This window comes from Eulemur rufifrons, chromosome 16 (assembly GCF_041146395.1).
Source record: "Eulemur rufifrons isolate Redbay chromosome 16, OSU_ERuf_1, whole genome shotgun sequence".
Taxonomy (NCBI): Eukaryota; Metazoa; Chordata; class Mammalia; order Primates; family Lemuridae; genus Eulemur; species Eulemur rufifrons.
In genome coordinates, this window is record NC_090998.1 from 12,429,077 (window position 1) to 12,441,432 (window position 12,356).

At 39.4% G+C, this 12,356-nt stretch overlaps 1 protein-coding gene across 4 annotated transcripts in view; it reads right to left on the reverse strand.

The window, feature by feature from the left end:
• The window catches only part of DUSP16 (dual specificity phosphatase 16), an 87,044-nt gene that overhangs the window by 17,785 nt on the left and 56,903 nt on the right, over positions 1–12,356 (reverse strand). For all 4 annotated transcript variants that reach the window (XM_069489833.1, XM_069489832.1, XM_069489834.1 and 1 more), the window contains one exon: positions 5,280–5,443. In XM_069489833.1, the coding sequence (XP_069345934.1) occupies positions 5,280–5,443 (164 nt within the window). The remainder of the gene's footprint in view (positions 1–5,279; positions 5,444–12,356) is intronic.

Consider the following 12,356-nt stretch of genomic DNA (forward strand, 5'->3'; position numbering starts at 1 on the left):
GCCGTGGCATCAACTTAGCTCACAGCAACCTCAAACTCCTAGGCTCAAGAGATCCTCCTGCCTCAGCCTCCCAAGTAGCTGGGACTACAGATGCATGCCACCACACCTGGCTAATTTTTTCTATTTTTAATAGAGACAGGGGTCTTGCTCTTGCTTAGGCTCGTCTCGAACTCCTGAGCTCAAGCAATCCTCCCGCCTCAGCCTCCCAGAGTGCTAGGATTACAGGCGTGAGCCACCGCACCCAGCCAAAATTTCTCTCTTCTAAACCCTGACATAAACTTTCCCCTGTAGTTGGAATAGTTTCTAATATGGGTTCTGCGATCTGCTGATGCAGACTGTTGAGTAATACATGGAGTACAGGTTAACATGTGGCCATAATAAAACTGCTCTGTTTGGTCAAGTTCCTCATGTTCAGCTAGGCTGAGGACAGAGGAGCCCATTAAATCACTGAAGGAACTGCAATTCTAGATAAAAGAATTGTAATTTTTCTTTCTGAAGTCAATTCCATGACTAACTGTACATCTGCTACTCCATTTGCCTTCAAAACTGACCACAAGTCCCACTTACTCCATCAAGCCTTCCTCGAACAACAAAACCCACTGTGTACCTACCACTCACCCTGGTGTCCTGCATACTCTACCCTATGATGACAATAATGATGAATGTCCCCTATGGGCCAAGAACTGTACTGGGTGCTTGGCATATGTCATTTCATTTGAACATCACAGAACACTAGGAGGCAGGAAGGATTGCCGGTGTGCAGGTAAAGAAATCAAGACCTAGTAACTTGGCTAACGTGTATGGCTGGCAAGGTGGAGAAACGGGATGCAAAACTGTCCATCCCCAAGCTGGCTCTCAACCATCACACCATGTTGCTCCGGCACTGGGCGCTGTGCTGTAGTCACTTTGTCATGTGGATTGTTGTTTAGTGAACAGGTCTTGTCTAACCAACCAACTGGCACACTGGTGTGCTAACCATAGTGGACACTGAATAAATATTTTTATTGATAATTTTAATGACCTTTTGTCTCCTAGATCACATAGTGTTCTTGGAAACCCTGAAAACATTATTTGGCTGTATTGTCTCTAGGCTATTGCCTGACCCTCATAAGACAAAAGAGAAAGTAGCAGTAGTCCTAGTGGCAGGCAGAACAATAAGGCAGCATAGGAAAACCAATTTTGCATGGTAAACTGTTGAAATAAGACGCTACACAAAGAATGCTGACAGCAAATTGTTCAAATGAAGAAGGAGGGGCCGGGCGCGGTGGCTCACGCCTGTAATCCTAGCACTCTGGGAGGCCGAGGCGGGTGGATCGCTCGAGGTCAGGAGTTCGAGACCAGCCTGAGCAAGAGCGAGACCCCGTCTCTACTAAAAATAGAAAGATATTATATGGACAACTAAAAAAAAAAAAATCTATATAGAAAAAATTAGCCGGGCATAGTGGCGCATGCCTGTAGTCCCAGCTACTCGGGAGGCTGAGGCAGTAGGATCGCTTAAGCCGAGGAGTCTGAGGTTGCTGTGAGCTAGGCTGACGCCACGGCACTCACTGTAGCCTGGGCAACAAAGTGAGACTCTGTCTCAACAAAAAAAAAAAAAAAAAAAAAAGAAGGAGGGACAGTAAAACTGCTTTAGAAAAGAAGCTGGAGTCGTTCACCTCAGATACAATTCTGGCTTAGTAACTACTCAGAATAGGTAATTCCGTCATACATTTCATGTACTTAAGTGTGAAACAAAAGTCTCTATTTGAAATTTTAAGTGATAAGAACAAAAAACGATCAAGAACTTTTGTTTTTCACATAATAGCTAGAGATTCTTTCTCAAATCCCACTCATTTAAGGTATGAACTGGGCATCCACAAATGACTTTCAGCACAATAAGCTGCTCCCATTTCAGCTCCAGTACAAAGACAAGAGGATGAAAGCACAGAGTGTGAGAAACAAAAGTACAGTTGTGAGGGAAAAGGAAATAAAAGTATGTTTTTGCTACCAATGACTTCTTACAGTCTTTTGCAAAAGAACTGTATCTTTAAAACATCAGTAAAAATTAATACATGCTGATAGTTCTGACCTACACACATGGCTATTGAGCACCTAAAATATGACTAGTCCAATTTGAGATGTGCAGCAAATCTAAAATATACACTAGAACTAAAGGACAGAATAAAAATGTAAAATATTGCAATAATTTTTTATACTGATTCCATTTGAAATGATATTATTTTAGATATACTGGACTAAATAAAATGTTATTAAAATTAATTTCACCTGTTTCTTTTTACTTTTAAAGGCTACTGGAAAATTTTAAATTATGTATGTGGCTTGCATTATATGTTTCTTCTGGACAGTACTGGTATAGAAGATACTGTGGAAAAACCAGCCAGGGGAAAAAAATATCAATTGTGATTCAATAGACTGAAGATTTGTCAGTCCTTTAAACCGGCCTGCGAAAGAGAATTCCTTTCTCCAGAAGATGGGTATTTTTGGTGTTATATATACTTAAGACTTAAAATCAGAGCAGCTTGGGTTTACATATGATCTCTGCCACTGACCAGCTCTGAAGTCAATAACATAATCTTGGGTAAGTGACAAGGGCAAACCTACCTCCTAATCCTATTATGAAGGTTAAATGCAATAATATAAAGAGCCTAGCATTTTAAATGGTAAATACTATGATCCTCCTAAGAAAATTTCTGTGACATGCTTTTAAACATATTTGGGTGGCACTTCATCTAAAAAAAAAAAGAACTAATTAAACTAGTGGCCTCGTAGTTGCTGTTTTTAAAGACTTAAACTTTTGAATTTTAATAGACTGTACTGCTAGGGACAATTATAAAATCTTCATATTTAGAGATCTTTAAGAAGAAAAGAAGTTTATCAGGCAATGTTTGTTGTAATTGAAAAGAAAAAAGTTTTAAAAAAGAAGAAAAGAAGCACATTATTTCTCCTGGAAAGTTTAAATCAGGAAGTAAAATAGAAAGGTCAGTCAATTTATGCTATTTGCAAAAGAAAGGCCAATCTGGTTCTAAAACTCAAGTGGGTGCTGCTGGGGAATTCATTTAACCTTCTGGAATATCGATTTCCTCATATATCAAATGATGATGGCCGACTAAATGATCTCTAAAAATCCTCTTCAGCAGTAAGGTTCTTGTCAACAATGAATCTAGAGATCAAATATAAATTTCTATTCACTGCTTTCAGAGGTGACTGGCCAACCCATGCATTCTTATTCCTCACCACCCCTAATCTAGGTTAAAGAAGCTTCCTGAGTTGGGCACGGTGGCTCATGCCTATAATCCTAGCATTCTGGGAGGCTGAGGTGGGAGGATTGTTTGAGGTCAGGAGTTCGAGACCAGCCTGAGCAAGAGCAAGACTCTGTCTCTACTAGTAATAGAAAAATTAGCCAGGCGTAGTGGTGCATGCCTGTAGTCCCAGCTACTCAAGGAGCTGAGGCAGGAGGATCGCTTGGGCCCAGGGGTTTGAGATCGCAGTGAGCTGTGATGACACCATTGCACTCTAGCTGGGGCTACAGAGTGAAACTCTGTTTGGAAAAAAAAAATAAACGAAAATAAAAATAAATAAATAAATAATAGGCAAGCAAGCAAGCTTCCCAACAGTCTTCCATAATGAGTGCTTGCCCAAGTTGTTGTTCCATGAACTTCCACAAACACATTCTCCCCTCTGCACACGTTTCCTCTTGATGATACGTGTCCTGCTTAGTATTGTGTGTGTTTAGAAGCCAATTAAAAACAGAACATTACTCCTTTTCCCTACCTCAACTCCAAGTTTGGTTTAACTGCTCTCACTTTGTGGGTGCTTTCAATGTTTATAACTGACATATTTGTTAACTCTGAAAAACGTATACTGCAAAATGAATGTGCCATTTAATTTAAAGTCAAAAGTAACAAAAATGGTCTGTAACACAATTATTTGTGGAATGACCTGCTGACTGACTAGTTAAGGTTTACCAGGATTAAACAGGATTCTTAACCAGGAATTTTATTTTATTTTCAGATCTAGGGATTAAATAAATCATCTCCAGCTTTGCCCCAGGAATGTGTGCAACTTTAGGAAATTAATCTTGTTTTCTGTAACATAGTTTGCTTATCTCTAAAGAGAGTTAGTAATAATCACATGCTCAATGGCATTGTGATCCTACCAGAAAGGCTCAGTACAAGAATGAGCTATCAGTCTCAAACGGGCAGATCACACAGTAAGAACAGACATATTAACAACACAGTGTTGGGACAGTTTGGAGAACAAAAAAGAAAAAAAAAAAGGATGCCTCATTGCTGCCCAATGATAGGGTACTCAAATCCCTGCTTTCCATGTGCTAAAAGAAAAAAAAAGCCAATCTGGAAGCTTATTTGTAGTCAGCCCAGTTCTAGTTACTCAAGGAGAAAATGTTAAGAGGTACTTCCCTTCATATAGGAAAGCAGCACTTGTAAATCACCAATAGTTGAATTAAGATCTTAGATTGCTTTTTCAATTAGCGGTAATGTAAATTAAGAGGTTTTGGAGGAAAAAAATCATTTTTCCAGCCAGTAAGCACACTGTTGTATAGCACTACTGGTTAAAAGCATATAAACTGTGGAGTCAGACTGTGGCTCTCCTGTTATGCTTGTATGCTTCCATACAAAGGCCTCAATCCAATGTGTTCCTCCGTTAGGGCACGCCTTGTCCACTGCAGCCCATGTCACTTCAGCAAGAATCCATGCTCTTCCCTCTTCTTTTTCAACCAAACTGCTCCAATAGGCATTGGCCAAGAGAGGCTGGCACTGCACACTTTTAGCCTGTGTCCTCCCCATCTTTCTACCACCTTGTCCCATCCCTCCAGCCAGTGTCACCATGAGGGCCTTCCTCAATCCAAGACAACCTGAGACCCTTTCTCGTCTGCTGCAGTACATAAACACGTTCCCAAATGTGAAATAACTTAGGAAGTGTTTGCCTTCCTTAGTGTGCCCAATTACTATAATAGAACAATGCCCTAAGAAAATAAGGCTGAATTTCCGAAAATTCCTGTTCTATTTCAGGTCGCTTGGACCTACTAGGAACAAGCAAATATGACAATGGTTTAGGTTCCCTGTGGCAATAAATAACATCAAACAAATTAACACTCCAAAAGATGATGCAGCTGCTTAACTGGGAAGTCACACTGAGAATGGTGCAGTAACTTCCTTTCTGGGATTATGGTGTGTTTCAAATGACATAATGGGCAATTGCAGTTGTTCTCCAGCTGCTAACGATAAACTCGGCAATGAAGGATTTTTCAAAGCACCCACCTTGTTGAGGACATCTCGCTGGCAGCCAAGATAAAGATTGGGAAGAATTCGGGTTGGCCCAATGTTGGCAACAGGTAAGCAAGGCTGAGAAATGCAGGTAGGGACTAGAGTGGATTTTCCTTCACAGAGGCCAGGGAAACAACGAGAGAACTCAGCAAACCCACCTACGAATAAACATTATAAAATTATGCCAGGCACAAAGGAAAAACCCACCTTCTGTGAACTACTCAGCTACCACTGTTTAAAACAGAAAAATCAAATCCCTCAGATCCAGGTGGATACCACTGCACACATACGCCTTTGTACAGCTGCTGGTGTATATTCTAACATGTCTGAAGTATATTCCCGCACCGAGCCTTGAGCCTGGGCTTGTAAGGCTCCAATAGGGATACTCAAGCCCTGAAGGCACTTCAGGCTACACCCCTGCCCACCCCCGCTTCCTCAAACATTGTCTTCATCTTCACATATTTTACAACATTGGCTCCCCACTCCCCATATCCCATGCAGACATTTTTTGAGGACTATAAAGAAAATTTAAATTCAGTAGCAAGTAGCCAAGCCAATTATCCACAGAAGCAAAAAGGAATATAAAAAAATGTGAATTGAAGCTGAATGTCACTTCTTCAAAATAAAATTGATCACGTTAAACATTCTTTCTAGAATTAACTTTAAATCTTCCTACCATATGCATTTTTTAATTTCAGCGGTATCACACAAATACTCACCCTTACTCTTACAAATATCCTCTCTATCCAGCACTTGGGAGTCCCCGAACAGTCCGTCAAGGTCCCCATAATTACCACTGATTTCTGGAGCTTTCCCATTCATTTCACTAAGCACTATAAAGAAGTGTTGACAGACCTAATTGCTGAGGGGACAGGAAGGCCTGTGGCAAGATTTTTGGACTCAGAATTAGAAGAATTCAGTTTTTTTCTAGTCTTGTCCTTAATGATCCACTCTATGATCTTCATTAAGTCACAATCTTGCCACCACTCAATGGAGAAAAATCTATGTGGTCACAAGAGGCACTCTCACCCTCTTTGGCAAGAGAAAAAAATTAATAAGGTCTCCTTTGGGATTTCCAATCTAAATATTCCTTGCTACCCAAATTGAAACACAGGAACCAAATAGATTCTGATAAATTTTCAGATAACTCCTTTGCTATCCAAACCCTCACTACTCACTTTTTTTTTTTTTTTTTTGGAGACAGAGTCTCGCTCTGTTGCCCGGGCTAGAGTGAGTGCCGTGGCATCAGCCTATCTCACAGCAACCTCAAACTCCTGGGCTTAAGCAATCCTTCTGCCTCAGCCTCCCGAGTAGCTGGGACTACAGGCATGTGCCACCATGCCCGGCTAATTTTTTCTATATAGATTTTTAGTTGGCCAGATAATTTCTTTCTATTTTTAGTAGAGACGGGGGTCTCGCTCTTGCTCAGGCTGGTCTCGAACTCCTGACCTCGAGTGATCCACCCACCTCGGCCTCCCAGAGTGCTAGGATTACAGGCGTGAGCCACCACGCCCGGCCTACTACTCACTTTTAAATCCGAACTCAGGAACCAAGGAGATTTGGACTATAGGAGATACTTGTATATTTTTAATAACATTAAATTTAAAAAACAATTAACATGTTCAGACTTACTAGTACAACCTCACTTTTACCTTGTTAAATGAGCCTTAAACAAGACCCTAGAATCTCACTAAAGCATTTATCTCCATCTCTTTGAGTTACACTGTATTAGACTCACCCCCACTTCAAGAAACATACAAAACAGGCCCTCAAAAGCCTCCAGAAGTACAGGAAATTGAGAGGGGGAAAGAGTCATTTCCCATTATTATCCCCTGTATTATGTTCATGTCAAGAATAACTCAGCCGGACACCTGTCTCTACTGTCCATGCTCAGTACAGGGTCCCCGATGCAGGGAGTTGACAACTGTGCCACCTGCAAGATGTAAGACAGTGCATTCTTGGCCTCCAACCTGACTAGGTACCTGTACCTTTTTTTCACTCAGAAGCAATTCAAGTTCTTTAGCTTATTTAATTTCTTAAGGTAATCTGATAGAATAAGTGGACTTATTAGAGAAATCACAAATTCCTTTGTGTGATAGGCCCTTAGGATCCACACCTATACAGTTTCATGGTTTCATTTCTTACCATTTTCAAACATGACCTCCAGCCACACAGAATTCATTGTTATTTCACACTTCCACCCTGTTCTCTTGTCCAAGAATACCATCCCTACCCATCCTAGGCAAGCACTCGTGGAGGCCACAGTACACACGGCATACGCTCTGTACACACAGGCCACATGATCACACAGCAGAGAAAGTAAGAGCACAAGCTCTTGTACCTGACTTCATGTCCTGGCTTCACCCCTTTCCAGCTGTTTGATTTGGTCAAGTTACTTAACCCCTCTGACTCTTAGTTTCCTCGTCTATTAAATGAGGATAATGATCATACCTACCTTCACATAGTTGTGGAGAGGGTCAGTTAACATATCTAAAGTATTTTGTGCCTGGCACAAAGAAGGTATCACTGATTACTATTTCATTATAGTGATTGTACATTCAGGACCCAGCGTCATCTGCGAGGCCTTCCTCTATCCTTGATCTGCAGCTAATTGTTTAGGATTCACCTGAGACTTGAAGTGAAAAAAGGAATGCTTCTAAGGTTATGTTTCCCAGAGTGCCCTCCAGAGCACTGGTGTCCTGCAAGGAGCTGACAGATGGGACGTTGGTCCAAAAAGTAAGAGAAATGCTACACAGCATATCTCCCTGGGAGAGTCATAGCATATATTAACATATTAAAGGCTCCAAAAAGTATCTTCAAAGAAACTGGTTTAATTTATTTAAGTCAAATAATTCCCCCTAAAATACATTAATAGTTAGTGGAATTAACACTTAAGGAAATGCTATACAAGGGCCATTGCAACTACTGAAATAAAGTCAATTAGAAGTTCTACACCTATGAGTATAACCATAAACAATGTCAAAAGAAGGGGTCAGCCAATATTGGTACATGAGTGCCCACTGTTTAGGATTTATAATTTTGTTCTATTAGTGTTTTGTTCCTTTTCAGTCTAATTAGATAATATGGTTATTATTTAAGGTAAGGTTTTTCCCCCCAAGGCAGTTCTTCTAATAATAGATATTAAAGATTCTCATCAATCTTTGCTTATCTTACACCTACCCGAGATTAACAACTGACAGGCACTATTTTATTATAATTTAATTGTATGACTTAAATTTTAACTTCTGTTAACTTATACAGTTCTGATGTTTCTCTAAAAAACTGTTTTCATATTTTTTTTCCTCTTCTAGTTCCAAAAGAATTCATGGGATGGTCTGTTATTTAAATCCAACAAAACAATATTCCAGTAAATGTTCTTAGAAACAGAGAAACCAGAGAATCCAAAGAGACTCCATTTGAATTCCCTTTTAAATTTGTAAGTAACCATTTTTATAAATAATGTAAGTAACCATAAAATGTACTGAACAATTACCATGTGACAAGCATTGTTCTAAGCACTTCTCAAGTATATATTTAATCACAACCACCCTATGAGGCAGGTGTTACCACTAGTCCCATTTACAGATAAGAAAATAGAGGTTTGGGATTACATCGTGTCATAACTGGAAGAGCTAGCTTATAAATCTACTTCTATAAATCCTGCGGAGTTAATTTCAACTCTCCCTTGGACGCAGGGACAGCCTTGCTGATACCTGTGGGGTCTGGCCGCACCAGCTGTGATCTGCCCGTTCTCGGTACCAGACTAAAAAGGCCATGGCCCTCTCCCAAACCGACGGAAGAGCCTTGCTTCCCCAAAGCTATATAGCTCAAACGCTTTGATGAGGGGAAAGAAAAGGAAGATCTGATGTGACCAGAGATATGAGAGTCTCTTTAACTGCACTTCCCATGAAACCAGTAACAAAGTGTACAGATGAACTAGCTGAAATGTAAATATAGACACTGGTTTGTTCGTGATCACAGTCTGCAAGCTGGCAGTAAAGCTGAAGCCTTGTCTTGGCTTTCAGTCCATCCTCCAAAGAACAACTTTCAGAAGGGATATAATTCTGCAACAGTCATAAACTGAGTCATCAGCCTGGCAGTTCAAGGTCCAGCACTATCATTAATTAGTACAGTCATCCTAGGTTACTTTAACTTCGGTAGACCTCAAAAGTAACTGTGGCTCTAGAAAATTCTAAGAAAAGGGACTAGAAATAAATGAGAGAAACTATTGTTCAGCCTCAAAACAAAACCAAAAAACCAAGCAAACAACACTACATTATAAAACACATTATGAAACAAAAACAAACCTTCTTCACAAACTTTGTCAACTAACATGTAGAACAAACTCAGATAAGACAAATATTTTAAAATGTTTAACAGATTTCATTGAAATCAGAGCATTCATGTAGCACTCAGTTTGGCTTGAAATGTCCCAAACTGTGGCTCCCGCTTTCTTCCAGAAAACACTACCTCAGCCAGAGTACATTCTCCCTGATCTTTATCTATGACAATGTTCCACTCTGCTGACATCCTCCTTCATTGACAGTTTTTTCCATTCACTGACCTTTCATTCACTGCTGTACTCTACTGACTCCAGTTTCATTTCATTAATTAACAACAGATGAGACACTGCTTGATTTCCCCTGAACTCTTGAAAAACTATCTGTGGCCTCACCAGCAACCCAGTTTTGAAATATGTCTAGAATGTCCCTCTTCCCTTCATCGGTTCTCTTACAAACAAGATCTACATCAGAAGAAAAGTGCAATTCATTTATGTAAACTTTCTGTCACAAATGGCTGATGCAGACACAGAACGCAGCATTGTCGTATCTGCCCTTGTCATAACTCCGCTGTCCCGTGGACTGCAAGTTAGATTCCATTACAAGACGTCACATCAGTTCATTATCCGCTGTTTAATGTAAAAAACAGTACTGAAAAACTGAAAAGCTTCTTGAAAAGTTTTCAAGTATTTTTTAGAGTTGTTCAAGGACTTGACTCACTGTCCAATATTGCCAAGTTTCTCTAATCCCTAAATTTTATGCTCTTTATCATCTAGGAATGCAAAAACAGTTGTAGTAACCCACATGTGTTTCCCTAATGTAGACCTGAACCTAAGAATGGTTGCATCCACTATCCCCCGCTACTCTGGAAGTTATTTGTGCTAAGATGAAAGAAGACACATACACAGACACCTCCAGCCTGCTGAGAAGCAGGGATGGGCAGTCTTGGCAGACAGAGACGTGTCTTGGCCTCCACAGATATGGACGCACGGGCAGACAGACTGCAATGCTGAGATCTGTTTCTGTCAGTCTTCTACAGATCCAACCAAAAGAATGCATGTTTATAAACAAAAACATACATATTACTTTGGATAGAGAAAACATTTGGTATCGTTTCTAAGGCATTCATAATTCAGATACCATTTTATTTTAATTCAGCCACAAAAACACTTTTTCCCTTATGAGCACCTACTTCACAATTCCAATCATAAATACTACTTTCTGTAAAAGCCAATGTGAACCACCATTCCATTTTGGGAGGGGAAAAATCTGCCAAGTAAATAAAATACATAGAAAAACTTTACTAAACAATTCCAATTAGTCACTCTCTTCTCTTTCCTCTCATCTATGCAATCAATTAAAAATCACTGGGCATTTTCTTTAAAATTAAAGAACCTTTACATAATAAACAAAAGTAGCACATTACTACAGCTTAGTGACAGTTCTTAAAATATTTTTATGGTCTAAATTCTAAAACTAGGTCCCTATCCTTTTAGTCAAACTACAGACGAATGATAATTCCATTATTTTAAAGGTAGTTCCCTGCAGGGAGAGACACAGGACTTTTCCACTTATGCTTTCATTCAAATAGGTAGCAAGTCATTAGAGCTTTATCAATCCAATCAACAGAGCTGCCCAAAGTGGGAAGGCAGAATTAAAGAAAACTCCCCTGTCCCATATTGTGAATGGATTCCATGGTTATACACAGAAATAGTATTGATACAAAGCTCTACTTTATGGAGGACATTCTTCTAAAAAGACACATGCAAATTTAACTTTCATATTTTAAATCATTTGCATATAGTTCATATGGTTTCATAGTTTATAAAACTATGTAGTTAAATCCTTCTGTAGTTCTCATGTAGCTTAATCCTTTTATAAAACAAACAAAAAAAAATCTCCCTTTCTGTGACATAAACACAATCCTTTCATGTGCTTATTTTAGAATATATACGATGAAAGGCTAGAGTACACCTGTACCATAAAGAACAGCTCTCTCTATACTGAAAATAAAGTCTGTTGCTTTACTATCGCATAAAGGAGACAACCCCAATATTAAAAATTGAAAATCTGAAAATGTTTATTTCACAATAAAGTATTTGAATTGCTCTTAAGAGTAATTCTTTTAGGCCTTAATCTGAAGTGACTGATTCAGGCAACTTTGCTCTCTAGACACTCAAAAACAGACTCAAGTATGGTTACAATTCTTCCAGGGTCAGCAGACCGTATACACAGAGAATTAAAACTACTTGAAGAAAAAAAAAAGAAAAAGAAGGCAACATAATTTTATACCCCTAAAGAAAGCAAACAAAAATATGCAACTGTAATTTTTCAATGCAGATACTTTGGTCTATGTAAGCCAAGCCACACAGGTTTGATAAAATCATTTCTGGGAGGGTAGAGAGCACGGCCTATTTTTCACAACAACAACATTCTGCCTACTTTCTGTAGCGCCAACTCTCCATTGAGCAGCACTGAAGAGAAAAATCCCAAGTGATCCAAAGCATTAATTTTAAGCTCTTATTCCATCCACCCCCTATCTACTGGAGCACAGACCAAAAGGAAAGTGGACAGAGATGACCTTCTCTGGAGACCCTTCAGGAAGCCTGACAAGTAGCCTACATGTCATAAAACTTGTCCTAGAAATGACACCTCCAAGACAGCTCACCCTATATGAAACAACTCTATTATCTGACACAGTTGGAGCATGGAAAGATCTATGTGATCTAATTCTGGGATTAACAGTTGCTATATACACAACAAATGAATCAAAAATTTTGAAAGTATTAAC